The sequence below is a fragment of the Scyliorhinus torazame genome, unplaced genomic scaffold, assembly GCF_047496885.1.
Source record: "Scyliorhinus torazame isolate Kashiwa2021f unplaced genomic scaffold, sScyTor2.1 scaffold_328, whole genome shotgun sequence".
NCBI classification, from domain to species: domain Eukaryota; kingdom Metazoa; phylum Chordata; class Chondrichthyes; order Carcharhiniformes; family Scyliorhinidae; genus Scyliorhinus; species Scyliorhinus torazame.
In genome coordinates, this window is record NW_027308055.1 from 105,345 (window position 1) to 120,463 (window position 15,119).

Here is a 15,119-nt window from a genome sequence, read left to right on the forward strand (position 1 = left end):
GTTATTGTTTCTGCTCTCACTGACATCCAGGACTGCATTTTGTTCATTCTGATATCTGGTGAATGGTGATGATTGGAGGGTTTCTTTCTGCTGGACTGGTCAGTCTAGCACCTCTGCCTCCAGTGGGCTGACCATTTTTGAGGTTAGTTGCGATTACCTGGTTCCAAGTTTGACGGGGAGCACAGAATGAAAAGGTGTTTGCACGTTGGAAGATATTTAGTTCCCAAAGCAGCCATGTTGCCATTAAGATGCTCGTATTCCAAGCATTGTCTGGCATCTTTGAATCTGTCTATATATATGTTTCTGGAACATACCTCTTCATTCACCTGAGGAAGGAGCAGCGCTCCGAAAGCTAGTGATATCGAAACAAACCTGTTGGACTTTAACCTGGTGTTGTAAGACTTCTTACTGTGCTCACCCCAATCCAACGCCGGCATCTCCACATCGTGGCCATTAAGATGGGCTGTGGTGGTTACATGGTTCTTTTGCCTAATTTATCTGGGTGTTTCTCGCAGAAGGAAACTGTCATGGTATGAGGGGCAAGTTGTCTGTGGTAGATTGGGAAATTACAATAAATATATCACTGAAAGTGGCAACGCAGGTGGATAAGGAGCTAAGAAGGCAGACGGCATGCTTGTCTTCATTGGTCGGGGCTTTGAGTATTAAAATTGACAAGTCATGCTGCAGCTGTACAGAACCTTAGGCCACATGTGGAATATTGCCGACAATTCTGGTCACCACATTACCAAAAGGATGTGGAGGCTTTGGAGAGAGTACAGAGGACGTTTACCAGGATGTTGCCTGGCCTGGAGGGTATTAGCTATGAGGCGAGGTTGGATAAACTCGGATTGTTTTCACTCGAGTGACAGAGGTTGAGGGACGACCTGATAAGAGTTTACAAAATTATGAGTGGCACGGACAGAGTGGATAGTCAGCAGCTTTTTCCTAGGTTGGAAAAGTTGAAAAAACCAGGCGATATAGGTTTAAGGTGCGAGGGGCAAAGTTTAGAGGAGATGTGCAAGGTACGATTTTTACACAGAGGATGGTGAGTGCCTGGAACTCGCTGCCGGAGGAGGTGGTGGAAGCAGGTACGATAATGACGTTTAAGAGGCACCTTGACGAATAAATGAATAGGATGGGAATAGACGGATACAGACCCTGGAAGCACAGAAGGTTTTAGTTTAGACCGACATCATGATCCGAGCAGGCTTGGTGGCCGAAGGGCCTGTTCCTGTGCTGTACTGTCCTTTGTTCTTTGTTGTTCTTTGTATGACGATAGACAATAGACAGGCAACCACTCGCATTTTACTTACATAAAATATAGATTCCTTTAAGGAACAAAAATCCACCAGCAAAAGTGAAGCTATCGTGGCTAACAAGAAAAGTTAAATATTCCATTAGATGAATGGAGGAGACAATATAGTAGTGAGCCTGAGGATTGGGAACTTGTTTTAGAATTCAGCAAAGGACCAAGAAACTGATAAAGAGAAAATAGAATATGAGAGCAAACTGGGGAGAACTGGAAAAGCTCCAATAGGAATGTGAAAAGGAAAAGATTCGCAAAGACCAATGTGGGTCCATTCCAGGCAGAGACAGGAGAGTTTATAATGGGGAATAAGGAAATGACAGAGAAACTAAACAATGTGTGTCTGTCTTCACAGAGGAAGATACAGAAATCATCCCCAAAACACGAGAGAACCAAGGGCGTAGTGAGCACGAGGAACTGAGATTAATATTTTATATTTTTTTAATGTTTTTATTCTCCGTTTTCACATTTTCCTTGAAAATTTACACCCCACCCACAGACAGTAAATGATAACAAATACAAAATCAATCCCCTGAACAATAACAACGATCCCATCCACCCACCACCCCAAACAACGGCCCACCTGTCAATATATGCATCCAATGAAACAAACCCTCCCACGGTGCAAACAAAAAACAAAGGAGAAAAAGAAAAAGGAGTCCGGGATCGCACATGGTCACCATTAGCCTATCGAGTCCATCCCCCCCCCCCCCCCCCCCCCCCCCCCCACACACACACACACTCAACGCCATCCAACCTCTGAAAGAGAACCGTACATGATACCCAAGAGTTGTAAACACACACCCCCCTCTCCAACTCCTCCCGTCCACTGCCTCTTGTAAAACTCCTCCCCCAACCTCGGTTCCTTCCCCTCCCAACTTTCCACCCCGGCGTGATCACTCGGACCTGTTCTGCCAGGCTTCGATGGCCGCAGCCCCTCCCCCCACCTCACTCCCGTTCACTGGCCGGCTTAAACCGGCCAGCGCGGAGGCCCCCGTCCGGGTCCCTTTCCCCCTTGCCCCACCCTAGGAAAGCCCAGAAATCCCCTTTTAGCACACAAACCCTGCATATCAACCTACACCCCAAAGAGCCGTCATTTCGAGTGAAAGTCCCATCACTTCCCTTGTCCAAATATATACAACATTGGCTCCTTTAACCCATACACCCGCACGCAGTGAAACAAAAAAGGAGAAAATACAGTCCTGAGGTTACATCGGCACATGGCCATTTCTCAGTTCTCCCACAGTGCTTCTGCCTTCGCAAACTCCTCCGCTGCTTCCGCCGTTCCAAAATAGAAGTCCTTGAGCTTGTAAGTCACCCTCAGCTTCGCTGGATATAGAATGCCACACTGCACCTAATGTACAGTGCCGTCTTCACCCGGTTGAAGGCAGCCCGTCTCCTCGCCAGCTCCACCGTAAAGTCCTGGTATACACGTATACCAGCCCACTGCACCACCCGCTTCTGCTTGGCCCAGCACAGGACCTTCTCCTTCACACTGGACCTACGGAAGCACAGAGTCACTACCCTTGGCGGCTCACTCGCCTTTGGTACAGGCCTCCACGACCGGTGAGCCCGATCCAGCTCATATCGGGAGGGATCCTCCCCCAATAGTTTTGCCAGCATCGCGGCAAAATACTCAGTCGGCCTCAGTCTTTCAACTCCTTCGGGCAGCCCCACAATCCTCAAATTCTGTCGCCTGGATCTGTTTTCCAGGTCTTCCATTTTTCCTCGCAGATCCTTGTTAATCTCCATCACTTTCCGCATCTCCTTCCCCTTCGAGGTAAGTTGATCACCGTGCTGCAATAATGTCTCCTCTACTTCCTTCAGCGCCTCCCCTTGCTCTCGCAACTCAGCCACTGCGCTCGCCACCACCGTCGTCACCGGGGTAACCTCCTCCACCAGCACACTCAAAACCTCTCTCATCTCCTTCCTCATTGTCTCAATGTATTTTGTAAACTGCCTTTCGAATTCCGCAGCCATCACCTTAGTTATTTCTTCAGCCGTAAACAATGCGGCCTCCCCTGGTGCTCCAGCCTCCATTTTCCTTGGTGACCCCGCGGTGACCTTTCCACTCCCCGACGGACCTTCAGCTGTTTTCTTTACAGCCGTTTTGTTGCTCACCCTCGACATTTTTCTTCACTGTGCCTTCACTGCCTCCTCTGTGCCTTTTCCCTGCTTTTGCCACCTCCGTGGACCCTGGGACCGGGCTTAAAGCCCCGAAAATGCCGTTCCCGAATGGGAGCCCTCCATTGTGTGGCAGCCTCCCGCCCGCCGTCACCGGAAGCTCCCAACTGAGATTAGCACTAGTGAAAAAGTAGTACTGGAGAAATTAATGTGGTTGAAAGTTAATAAATCCCCAAAAGCTGCTGCTCTACATCCCAGAGTGTTGAAAGAGGTGGCTGTAGAGACATTGGATACATTGGTGATCATCTTTCACAATTCTATAGATTCTGGGATGGTTCCTGCAGATTGGAAGGTGGTAAATGTAACCCCATTATTTAAGGAGGGAAGAGAGAAAACGGGGAACCACAGGCCCATTAGCCTGACATCAGTAGGAGGGAAAATGCTACAATCTATTATAAAGGATGTGATAACATATGGATTAGAGCAGGAATAGGCCACTCGGCCCCTCGAGCCTGCTCCACCATTCAGTAAGTTCCTGGCTGATCTGATGGAAACCTCAACTCTACCGAGGCCCCTTAGAAAATAAATCTTTGGAGATTAATATAATAATCTTTATTATTGTCACAAGTAGGCTTACATTAACACTGCAATGAAGTTACTGTGAAAATCCCCTTGTTGCCACACACCGACGCCCGTTCGGGTACACTGAAGGAGAATTCAGAATGTCCAAGTCACCTAACAGCACATCTTTCAGGACTTGTGGGAGGAAACCGGAGCACCCGGAGGAAACCCACGCAGACACGGGGAGAACGTGCAGACTCCTCGCAGACAATGACCCAACCGGGAATCAAACCTCGGTCCCTGGTGATGTGAAGCAATGGTGCTAACCATTGTGCCACTGTGCCACTTGCAGATGCTACACACTGCTGCCACTGGGTATCAATGGTGGAGCTGGTGAATGGGGTGCTGATCATGTGCCTACTTTGTCTTGTGTCAAACAAACTCTCCGATTTGAATAAGACTGTCTGATAATCAAGCACTTTAAAGAATTGAGTAAAACCTAATAAATTTAAATAATCCAGTCTATTTGAAAAAAAATCTGCTCTTCAAAGATATATTGTTACAAATTACAGGAGATCTTTGTAGTTGAATTGAATACCTTGACTCTTCACACGGATACCTGGCTGACAAGAGGCACTGATTGGACAATATCTGGAAACAATGAGCTGAAATGTTTCTGGGAGTGAAACTGTTTCACTTTAACCTGGAATCGACTATGTGAGAGTTAAAGGCAATACCAGGCTAAATTACATTGAATATACAACATACAGCCCAACCAATCCATGCCAGTGTTTAGACTTCATTTGAGCTTCCTCTCATGCGTTCCCATCTGACTCTATCAGTTTATCCGTCTGTTCATTTCTCCCTCATGTTCATCCAGCTTCGCCATAAATATATCGATGTTATTCACCTCCACCAATCCCTGTGGTAGCGAGTTCCACATTCCCACCACTCTCTGGGGAAGAAATTTCTCCTGAATTCCTGATTAGATTATCTCACATTGACAGCTTTGAGTCTTGTTCTTACCCTTACAAGTGAAAACATTCTCCCTGTGTATCAAAATCTTTCATAATTTACAGCCCTCCATTAGCCCCTAAGCGTTGTATTTTGAAGAGAGCAGTGGCCCAGCCTATTCATTGTCTCCGGATAGGTTTAACCTCACAGTAAAAATCTGAAGACATAAATGCTTTGTTGGCACTTGAGCTCAGCGCAGTGAGAGCAGGGATGGAGTTACATGGGAGCCTGAGCAAAGCAGATGCAGTGAGAATGGGTGGGCTGGTCTGATCTGTGTGAATAAGCTGGTTAATCAGACTGTTCATGTTCGGGGACTTGGTGTTCAGGGTAGTGGAGGAGCTCAAGTGACCGCCTTCAATAATACATGAATCTGCATTTATACAGCACATTTAATGTAATTAAATATCCCAAGGTGTTTCACCGGAAGTCCCCGGAACGAACAACATCAAGATGACACCAGCATCTCCATATTAACGACAGGCCATTCATCTGCTCTGTCTGTGGACAGAGCTTCTCTCAGTCAGGCAGCCTGCTGGCAATGGGGAGAGGACATTGAAAAATGTTCCAGGAGTGGGATGGAATTCAGCCAATCCTCCAGCCTGTTGACACACCAGCGAGTTCAAACTGGGGAGCTGCTATTTCCATGTTCTCTGTGCGGATAGAGAGTCACTCACTCATCCCACTTCCTGACACACCAGTGACTTCATGTTTGACTGCAGGGGTTGGACTCTGCTGAGGGGAATATTCACTCTATCTGAGCCCCTCAGAATTATACACAACTCAATTCAATCTCCCCTCAGCCTCCTCTGTTCCAATGAGAACAACCCCAGCCTCTCCAATCTTTCCTCATCATTAAAATTCTCCATCCTGGGTAACATCATCATAAATCCCCTCTGCAGCCTCTCTCGTGCGATCACATCTTCCTGTAATGTGGTGGCCAGAACTGTCCACAGTGCTCCGGCTGTGGTCTAACTGGTGTTTGATCCAGTTCCAGCATAATCTCCCTGTTCTTATATTCTTGGCCCTCGGCTACCAAAGGAAACTATCCCACCAGCCTTCCTAAGCACTGATAACAGAGAGTGAGAGGCAGCTGAGAGTGACAGAGGCAGCAGAGGGAGAAAGGCGCACCAGATACTGAGAGAGGCAGGAGAGAAGAGAGAGAGAGCCTAGTCAGTAACAAAAATAAGTAATGAAATTGAGTTCAGACAGAGATCTGCATGAACTGACACCACTTTATTCACAGATTAACAGAGTAATCACTGTACTTGAAACAATGTTATTCACTTTTGGAATTGAATGAATTAAGGGTCAGATTATCACCCCCAGTATCAGATAGGTCTGTTTAATACAGAACAGGGTTAAACCCAGTGTCCAATATTAGAAGTCTCTGTGGCTGTTGGATGCCTGGTTTCATTGTACAGCTGACAAGCCCACAGCTTCAGTGAACCCGTCTACCCAGGGTCTGTTTCTAAACCCTCATCAGAGCATATTACCTGGTTCGCTATTTATATATGGTCATCATGGTCAGACAGCTCACACAAAGCTCAACCAGAAACTATGGTTCTTCTTTCTACTGATTCCAGCTCCTACAAGGAGTGACGGCATCTCCAGCCCTCAGCTCTGTTGCTGGGCTGTCATTGACATGAGCAATAGAGAGACAGAAGTTGCCTGAGGCTTAATGGGAAGTTGAAACTTGTAGCTCTAAATCAACTGTGTAAGATTTCTGAAAAGATCAGTAACTTTAAAAGATAAATTCTAAACCCAGTGAACAAATTAAAGAGTCATAAGGCAAAGACTTCAGGTTTTATAACTTTTACTGCAAAAAACTAGAAGCAACAATGCCTAAACACTATTTTTATTAGGAATGTATCTCTTAAACTATAAATAGACTTTGCCCTTTTACTTTTAAATTTTTTTTAGAGTACCCAATTTATTTTTTCCAATTAAGGGGCAATTTAGCATTACCAGTTCACCTACCCTGCACATCTTTGGGTTGTGAGGGTGAAACCCACGCAAACACAGGGGGAATGTGCAAAGTCCATACGGACAGTGACCCAGAGCCAGGATCGAACCTGGGACCTCAACGCCGTGAGGCAGCAGCACTAACCACTGCGCCACCATGGTGCCACTTTGCCCCTTTACTTTAATATGGTAATACTGGCGTTGGACTGGGGTGAGCACAGTAAGAAGTCTTACAACACCAGGTTAAAGTTCAACAGGTTTGTTTCGAATCACTAGCTTTCGGAGCACAGCTCCTTCCTCCGGTGAATGAAGAGATGGGTTCCAGAAACATACATAGACAAAGTCAATGATGCAAGATGATACTTTTGAATGCGAATCTTTGCAGGTAATTAAGTCTTTACAGGTCCAGACGGAGTGACTGGAGAGAGGGATAATCCCAGGTTAAAGAGGTATGAATTGTCTCAAGCCAGGACAGTTGGTAGAATTTTGCAAGCCCAGGCCAGATGGTTGGGGGGGGGGGGGGGGGGCGCGGGGTGAATGTAATGTGTCATGAATCCAAGGTCCCGGTCAAGGCCGTACTTGTGTGCGGAACTTGGCTACAAGTTTGTGCTCGGCGATTCTGCATTGTCGTGCATCCTGAAGGCTGCCTTGGAGAGGCTACTCCCACTTAATAATAAGAATAATAATCTTTATTTTTGTCACAAGGCTTACATTAACACCGCAATGGGGCAGCATGGTGGTGCAGTGGTTAGCACTGCCGCCTCATGGCACCGAGGTACCAGGTTCGATCCCGGATCTAGGTCACTGTCCATGCGGAGTTTGCACATTCTCCCCGTGTTTACATGGGTTTCACCCCCACAACCCAAAGATGTGCAGGGTAGGTGGATTGGCCACGCTAAATTGCCCCTTAATTGGAAAAAATGAATTGGGTACTTTAAACTTTTTTTCAAAACACGGCAATGAAGTTACTGTGAAACTCCCCAAGTTGCCACATTCTGGCGCCTGTTAGGGTACACAGAAGGAGAATTCAGAATGTTCAATTCACCGAACAGCACGTCTTTCAGGCATTCTAGAACGAGAGATAAGATGGCCAGCATGGTAGTACAGTGGTTAGCACATTGCTTCACATCTCCAGGGTCTTCGTAGGTTTTGTACGGGTGCTCCGGTTTCCTCCCACAGTCCAAAGATGTGCAGGTTAGGTGGATTGGCCATGATAAATTGCCTTTAGCAATTGCCTCCAGCAGAGGGCAGTAGAGTGGAGCTGCTGATTGGCTGTTGCAGGGGAAATTTGCATACGTCCGTGTGGTCACCCTAACTTGAAGGTGTACATGTGCAAGAGACCCTAGCTGTTCAAGTGAAGACAAGCATCCAGCAGAGGGCAGTAGAGCGGAGCTGCTGATTGGCTGTTGCTGTGGAAATTTGCATATGTCCGTGTGATCACCCTAACTTGAAGGTGGTTTGTGGAGGAGCTGTTGTCAAGTGACACTTAAACCCGAAGCACTTCTTCAGTGTTTCCCTCCCTACCTCCTCCTCTAACCAAAAAAAAACCAGCCGCTGTAAAGATGAAGAGATATTTGAGTAAGCTCAGGGAAGGTGGTAAAAGAGGGTGCGGGGTGGCATTGTTAGTCAAGGACAGTATTACGGTGGCAGAAAGGACGTTTGATGAGGACTCGTCTACTGAGGTAGTATGGGCTGAGGTTAGAAACAGGAAAGGAGAGGTCACCCTGTTAGGGGTTTTCTATAGGCATCCGAAAAGTTCCAGAGATGTAGAGGAAAGGTTTGCAAAGATGATTCTGGGTAGGGGCGAAAGCAACAGGGTAGTTGTTATGGGGGACTTTAACTTTCCAAATATTGACTGGAAACGGTATAGTTTGAGTACTTTAGATGGGTCCGTTTTTGTCCAATGTGTGCAGGAGGGTTTCCTGACACAGTGTGTAGATAGGCCAACGAGAGGTGAGGCCATATTGGATTTGGTACTGGGTAATGAACCAGGACAGGTGTTAGATTTGGAAGTCGGTGAGCACTTTGGTGATAGTGACCACAATTTGATTACGTTTACTTTAGTGATGGAAAGGGATAAGTATATACCGCAGGGCATGAGTTATATCTGGGGGAAAGGCAATTATGATGCGATGAGGCAAGACTTAGGATGCATCAGATGGAGAGGAAAACTGCAGGGGATGGGCACAATGGAAATATGGAGCTTGTTCAAGGAACAGCTACTGCGTGTCCTTGATAAGTATGTACCTGTCAGGCAGGGAGGAGGTGGTCGAGCAAGGGAACCGTGGTTTACTAAAGCAGTCGAAACACTTGTCAAGAGGAAGAAAGAGGCTTATGTAAAGATGAGACATGAAGGTTCAGTTAGGGCGCTCGAGAGTTACAAGTTAGCAAGGAAGGACCTAAAGAGAGAGCTAAGAAGAGACAGGAGGGGACATGAAAAGTCTTTGGCAGGTAGGATCAAGGATAACCCTCAGGCTTTCTATAGATATGTCAGGAATAAAAGAATGACTAGGGTAAGAGTAGGGCCAGTCAAGGACAGTAGTGGGAAGTTGTGCGTGGAGTCCGATGAGATAGGAGAGGCGCTAAATGAATATTTTTCATCAGTATTCACACAAAAAAAAGACAACGTTGTCGAGGAGAATACTGAGATTCAGGCTACTAGACTAGTAGGGCTTGAGGTTCATAAGGAGGAGGTGTTAGCAATTCTGGAAAGTGTGAAAATAGATAAGTCCCCTGGGCCGGATGGGATTTATCCTAGGATTCTCTGGGAAGCTAGGGAGGTGATTGCTGAGCCTTTGGCTTTGATCTTTAAGTCATCTTTGTCTACAGGAATAGTGCCAGAAGACTGGAGGATAGCAAATGTTGTCCCCGTGTTCAAAAAGGGGAGTAGAGACAACCCCGGTAACTATTAGACCAGTGAGCCTTACTTCTGTTGTGGGCAAAATCTTGGAAAGGTTTATAAGAGATAGGATGTAAAATCATCTGGAAAGGAATAATTTGATTAGAGATAGTCAACACGGTTTTGTGAAGGGTAGGTTGTGCCTCACAAACCTTATTGAGTTCTTTGAGAAGGTGACCAAACAGGTGGATGAGGGTAACGCAGTGGTGTATATGGATTTCAGTAAAGTGTTTGATAAGGTTCCCCACGGTAGGCTACTGCAGAAAATACGGAGGCATGGGATTCGGGGTGATTTAGCAATTTGGATCAGAAATTGGCTAGCTGGAAGAAGACAAAGGGTGGTGGTTGATGGGAAATGTTCAGACTGGAGTCCAGTTACTAGGGGTGTACACCAAGGATCTGTTTTAGGGCCACGGCTGTTTGTTATTTTTATTACAGCCCACTGCAGTAACTCACCAAGGTTCCTCCGTCAGCACCTTCCAAGCCCACGACTACTACTATCTAGAAGGACAAGAGCAGCAGATACCTGGGAACCCCACTACCTGAAGGTTCACTCACCAGATGGACTTGGAAATATATCACCCTTCCTTCATTGTTGCTGGGGCAACATCCTGGAACTCCTTCCCTGTCAGCACAGGGGATGTACCTACAACTCAAGGACTGCAGCGATTCAAGAAGGCAACTCATCACCACCTTCTGAATGGATGGGCAATAAATGCTGGCTGAACCAGCGACTCTCACATCCCGTAAATGAATTTGAATTTTTAAAATATCGGACAGAGATATATCTAGTGTTACATGGAATGTATTAGATATATTATTGATGGTTCTGTAACAAAATACATGTATTATTATTTCTAGTTTTGTAATATAGTACTGTACCTACGTTATATATTTCCAGTCATACAATCATTGCAGCACTGACGGAATCCATTTATGAACTCGAGTCAATGCTGACTCTCTGTACAGCAATCCAGTTAGTCCCATTCCCAATCGACATCCCTGTTCCCCTGCAAGTTTATTTTCTTCAAGTGACTATCCTATTTTATTTTAAATTATTGATCATCTGGACTTCCACAACCCTTGTGGGCAGTGAGTTCCCTGTCATGACCACTCCATGACTAAATAAAATTCTTCCTCAGAATTTCCCTATCTCTAATCAGTAAATGTACTTATATGGAGATTCTCTACTCTTGTACAGGTTTTAGTGAGTTTAGATTTGTTGATCAGCACCTTCAAGAAAATTGGGAGGGAAAGTAAGTGAATACAGTCTGTATATTACACACATTTTTCATCCAGTGATATAGACATATATCTGTCTGTCAGCCTGCATGAAGATTTTCAGGTCTCTGTGTCCAGGACAGGAAGCAGAGAGCTTGGATCTGTCAATCAGCCTGAATCAGCACCTTCAGGAGAATTGGGAGGGTGAATATCAGATACAGCAGAGTGAGAATGGAGGGAGAGTGTGTGGGATTGAGATTTAGAGCATTTCAGCAAAAGAGAGAGGAAAGAATGTTTGATATAAACTAGAATTGTCTGTTCTAAGTTTCTATCCTGTACTGACAATGATTACCATTGTAAAATCTGTTTGCAGGAAGTTCGAACGAGAGGAGTTTGAGGCCGATACCTCAAACTAAATATCACGTCAAGAACTGACTGAGTCACTCAATTCTTGGGAACTGAAGATCATCGGCCTTTGAGTCTAGAAGGAGAAATGTTTGTCTATTCTGTCTGCTTCAAGAGATTTTAAACATCAGTGCGTCTGGAAAAGCACTGAGACAGACACACACACCCGTGTGAGACTGTTACAGAGCACTGACTGTGGAAAGAGCTTTAACCAGTGACACAGCCTGAAAAAATACTACGCCATTCACATCAGGGAGAGACTGTATAGGTGTTCTGTGTGTGGACCAGGCTTCAACTGATCATCCAACGTGGTGAGACGCAAGATCATCCGGACCATGGAGAAACCATGGAAATGTGAGGATTGTGGAAAGGGGTTCAAAGGTCCGTATGGACTGGAAAGGCATCAACGCAGTCACACTGGAGCGAGGCCGTTCACCTGCTCTGTGTGTGAGACGGGATTCACAGCCCCGTGCCAGCTGGAAAGGCATCAACGCAGTCACACTGGAGAAAGGCCTTTCACCTGCTCTCAGTGTGAAAAGGGATTCACTGACATTGGCAACCTGCGGAGACACGAAAGAGTTCACACTGGAGAGAGGCCTTTCACCTGCTCTCAGTGTGAAAAGGGATTCACTGACATTGGTAGCCTGCGGAGACACGAACGAGATCACACTGGAGAGAGGCCTTTCACCTGCTCTGACTGTGGGAAGGAATTCACTCGGTTATTCCACCTGCAGAGACACCATCGAGTTCACACTGGGGAGAGTCCGTTCACCTGCACTGTGTGTGGGAAGGAATTCACTCAGTTACCCAACCTGCAGAGACACCAGAGAGTTCACACCGGGGAGAGGCCGTTCATCTGCACTGTGTGTGATAAGGGATTCACTCGGTTATCCCACCTGCAGAGACACCAGAGCGCTCACACTGGGGAGAGGCCATTCACCTGCACTGTGTGTGATAAGGGATTCACTCGCTTACCCCACCTGCAGAACCACCAGCGAGTTCACACCGGGGAGAAGCCGTTCATCTGCAATGTGTGTGATATGGGATTCACTCAATTATCCAGCCTGCTGAAACACAATGTCACTCACACCAAGAGCAGGCCCTTTAAATGCTCTGAATGCAGGAGGGGTTTCAAAAGCTCACAGCTACTGATGTCCCACCAGCGCGTTCACTCTGAGGAGAGACCGTTCACTTCTCCGACTGGAAAAAGCTTCACTCGGTCATCACTTGCTGAACCACAATGTCACTCACAGCAATGAGAGACCCTTTAAATGCTCCGACTGTGGGAGTGGATTTAAAAGCTCTCGGGTACTGAGGGAACACCAGCGCATTCACACTGAGGAGAGACCGCTCAGCTGCTCTCACTGCACAAAGAGGTTTCAAACATCATCCACATTGCGGAGACACCAGCGAGTTCACACTGGAAAGAAGCCATTCACCTCTCACTGTGGGGAGGGATTCAGTCAGTCGTCCAACATGCGGAGACACCAAAGGATTCACAAGTGATGACGGGTTAGATTCTGCTATTATTCCTGCTGTTAATCACATCCAGGACTGAACCTGGAGTGGGTGAAGGTGTTTGCCTCCTCGTCAACTCCTCCTGATGCTCGGATGTGGCGACCCTGGTGCACTACTGCTCCCCGGACCTGGAATACCCGACTGTGAAGTACAGTCCATACTGCCTTCCACGGAGTTCACTTCTGCCATCATCACGGCGGTCTACATCCCACCCCAGGCGGAAGTGAAGAAGGCCCTTGATGAATTGTAACCGCTATAAATAACAATGAAGCAGAATACCTGGCGGCCTTGTTCATCGTGGCCGGGGACTTTAACCAGGCCAACCTCAAGTGTACTGCCAAAATTCCACCAACACATCTGTCCCGACAGGGGCCCCAACATCCTTGACCACTGCCACACAAACATCAAGGGTTTATAAGAGATAGGATGTATAATCATCTGGAAAGGAATAATTTGATTAGAGATAGTCAACACGGTTTTGTGAAGGGTAGGTCATGCCTCACAAACCTTATTGAGTTCTTTGAGAAGGTGACCAAACAGGTGGATGAGGGTAACGCAGTGGTGTATATGGATTTCAGTAAAGTGTTTGATAAGGTTCCCCACGGTAGGCTACTGCAGAAAATACGGAGGCATGGGATTCGGGGTGATTTAGCAATTTGGATCAGAAATTGGCTAGCTGGAAGAAGACAAAGGGTGGTGGTTGATGGGAAATGTTCAGACTGGAGTCCAGTTACTAGTGGTGTACACCAAGGATCTGTTTTAGGGCCACGGCTGTTTGTTATTTTTATAAATGACCTGGAGGAGAGCGTAGAAGGATGGTGAGTAAATTTGCAGATGACACTAAAGTCGGTGAGTTGAGGACAGTGCGGAAGGATGTTACAAGTTACAGAGGGACATAGATAAGCTGCAGCGCTGGGCTGAGAAGTGACAAATGGAGTTTAATGCAGAAAAGTGTGAGGTGATTCATTTTTGAAGGAATAACGGAGACAGAGCACTGGGCTAATGGTAAGATTCTGGGCAGTGTGGATGAGCAGAGAGATCTCGGTGTCCATGTACATAGATCCCTGAAAGTTGCCACCCAGGTTGAGAGGGTTGTTAAGAAGGCGTACGGTGTGTTAGCTTTTATTGATAGAGGGATTGAGTTTCGGAACCATGAGGTCATGTTGCAGCTGTACAAAACTCTGGTGCAGCCGCATTTGGAGTATTGCGTGCAATTCTGGTCGCCGCATTATAGGAAGGATGTGGAAGCATTGGAAAGGGTGCAGAGGAGATTCACCAGAATGTTGCCTGGTATGGAGGGAAGCCCGTATGAGGAAAGGCTGAGGGACTTGTGGCTGTTTTCGTTAGAGAGAAGAAGGTTGAGAGGTGACTTAATTGAGGCATACAAGATGATCAGAGGATTGGATAGGGTGGACAGTGAGAGCCTTTGTCCTCGGATGGTGATATCTAGCACAAGGGGACGTAGCTTTAAATTGAGGGGAGAAAGACATAAGACAGATGTCAGAGGTAGGTTCTTTACTCAGAGAGTAGTAAGGGCGTGGAATGCCCTGCCTGCAACAGTAGTGGACTCGCCAACACTAAGGGCATTCAAATGGTCATTGGATAGATATATGGACGATAAGGGAATAGTGTAGATGGGCTTTAGAGTGGTTTCACAGGTAGGCGCAACATCGAGGGCCGAAAGGCCTGTACTGTGCTGTAATGTTCTATGTTCTTTGTGTCCAAAAAGATTAGGTGGGTTTACTGAGTTACGGGGATGGGGTGCTCTTTACAGGGCTGGTGCCGATTCGATGGGCTGAATGCCCTCCTTCTGCACTGTAAATTCTATGATTCCACCGGGTGCTTCGGTTTCCTCCCACAAGCCCCGAAAGACGTGTTGTTCAATAATTTGGACGTCTGAATTCTCCCTCTGTGTGCCCGAACAGGAGCCAAAATGTGGAGAGTTGGGCTTTTCAGAGTAACTTCTTTGCAGTGTTAATGTAAGCCTACTTGTGACAATAAAGATTATTTTTAAAAAGAGGTAACAAATTCTAAAGAGTTGAGGAGAAGCTCCTTCTCCCAAAGCGCTGTGAATCTGTGGAATTCACTACCCCAGAGTGCGGTGGAGCT

General features: G+C 46.6%; 1 protein-coding gene across 1 annotated transcript; it reads left to right on the forward strand.

Moving 5' to 3' along the window:
• Positions 1-11,776: 11,776 nt before the first annotated feature.
• On the forward strand, positions 11,777-13,392 carry LOC140406158 (uncharacterized). The gene has a single exon (XM_072494298.1). It carries the CDS (start codon positions 11,828-11,830, stop codon positions 12,749-12,751), a length of 924 nt encoding a protein of 307 aa, XP_072350399.1. The 5' UTR covers positions 11,777-11,827; the 3' UTR covers positions 12,752-13,392.
• The last annotated feature ends 1,727 nt before the right edge of the window (positions 13,393-15,119 follow it).

Coding starts and splice junctions, on each gene's coding strand:
- LOC140406158 (XM_072494298.1), top strand. CDS start 11,828: ATGGAGAAACCATGGAAATGTGAGGATTGTGGAAAGGGGTTCAAAGGT.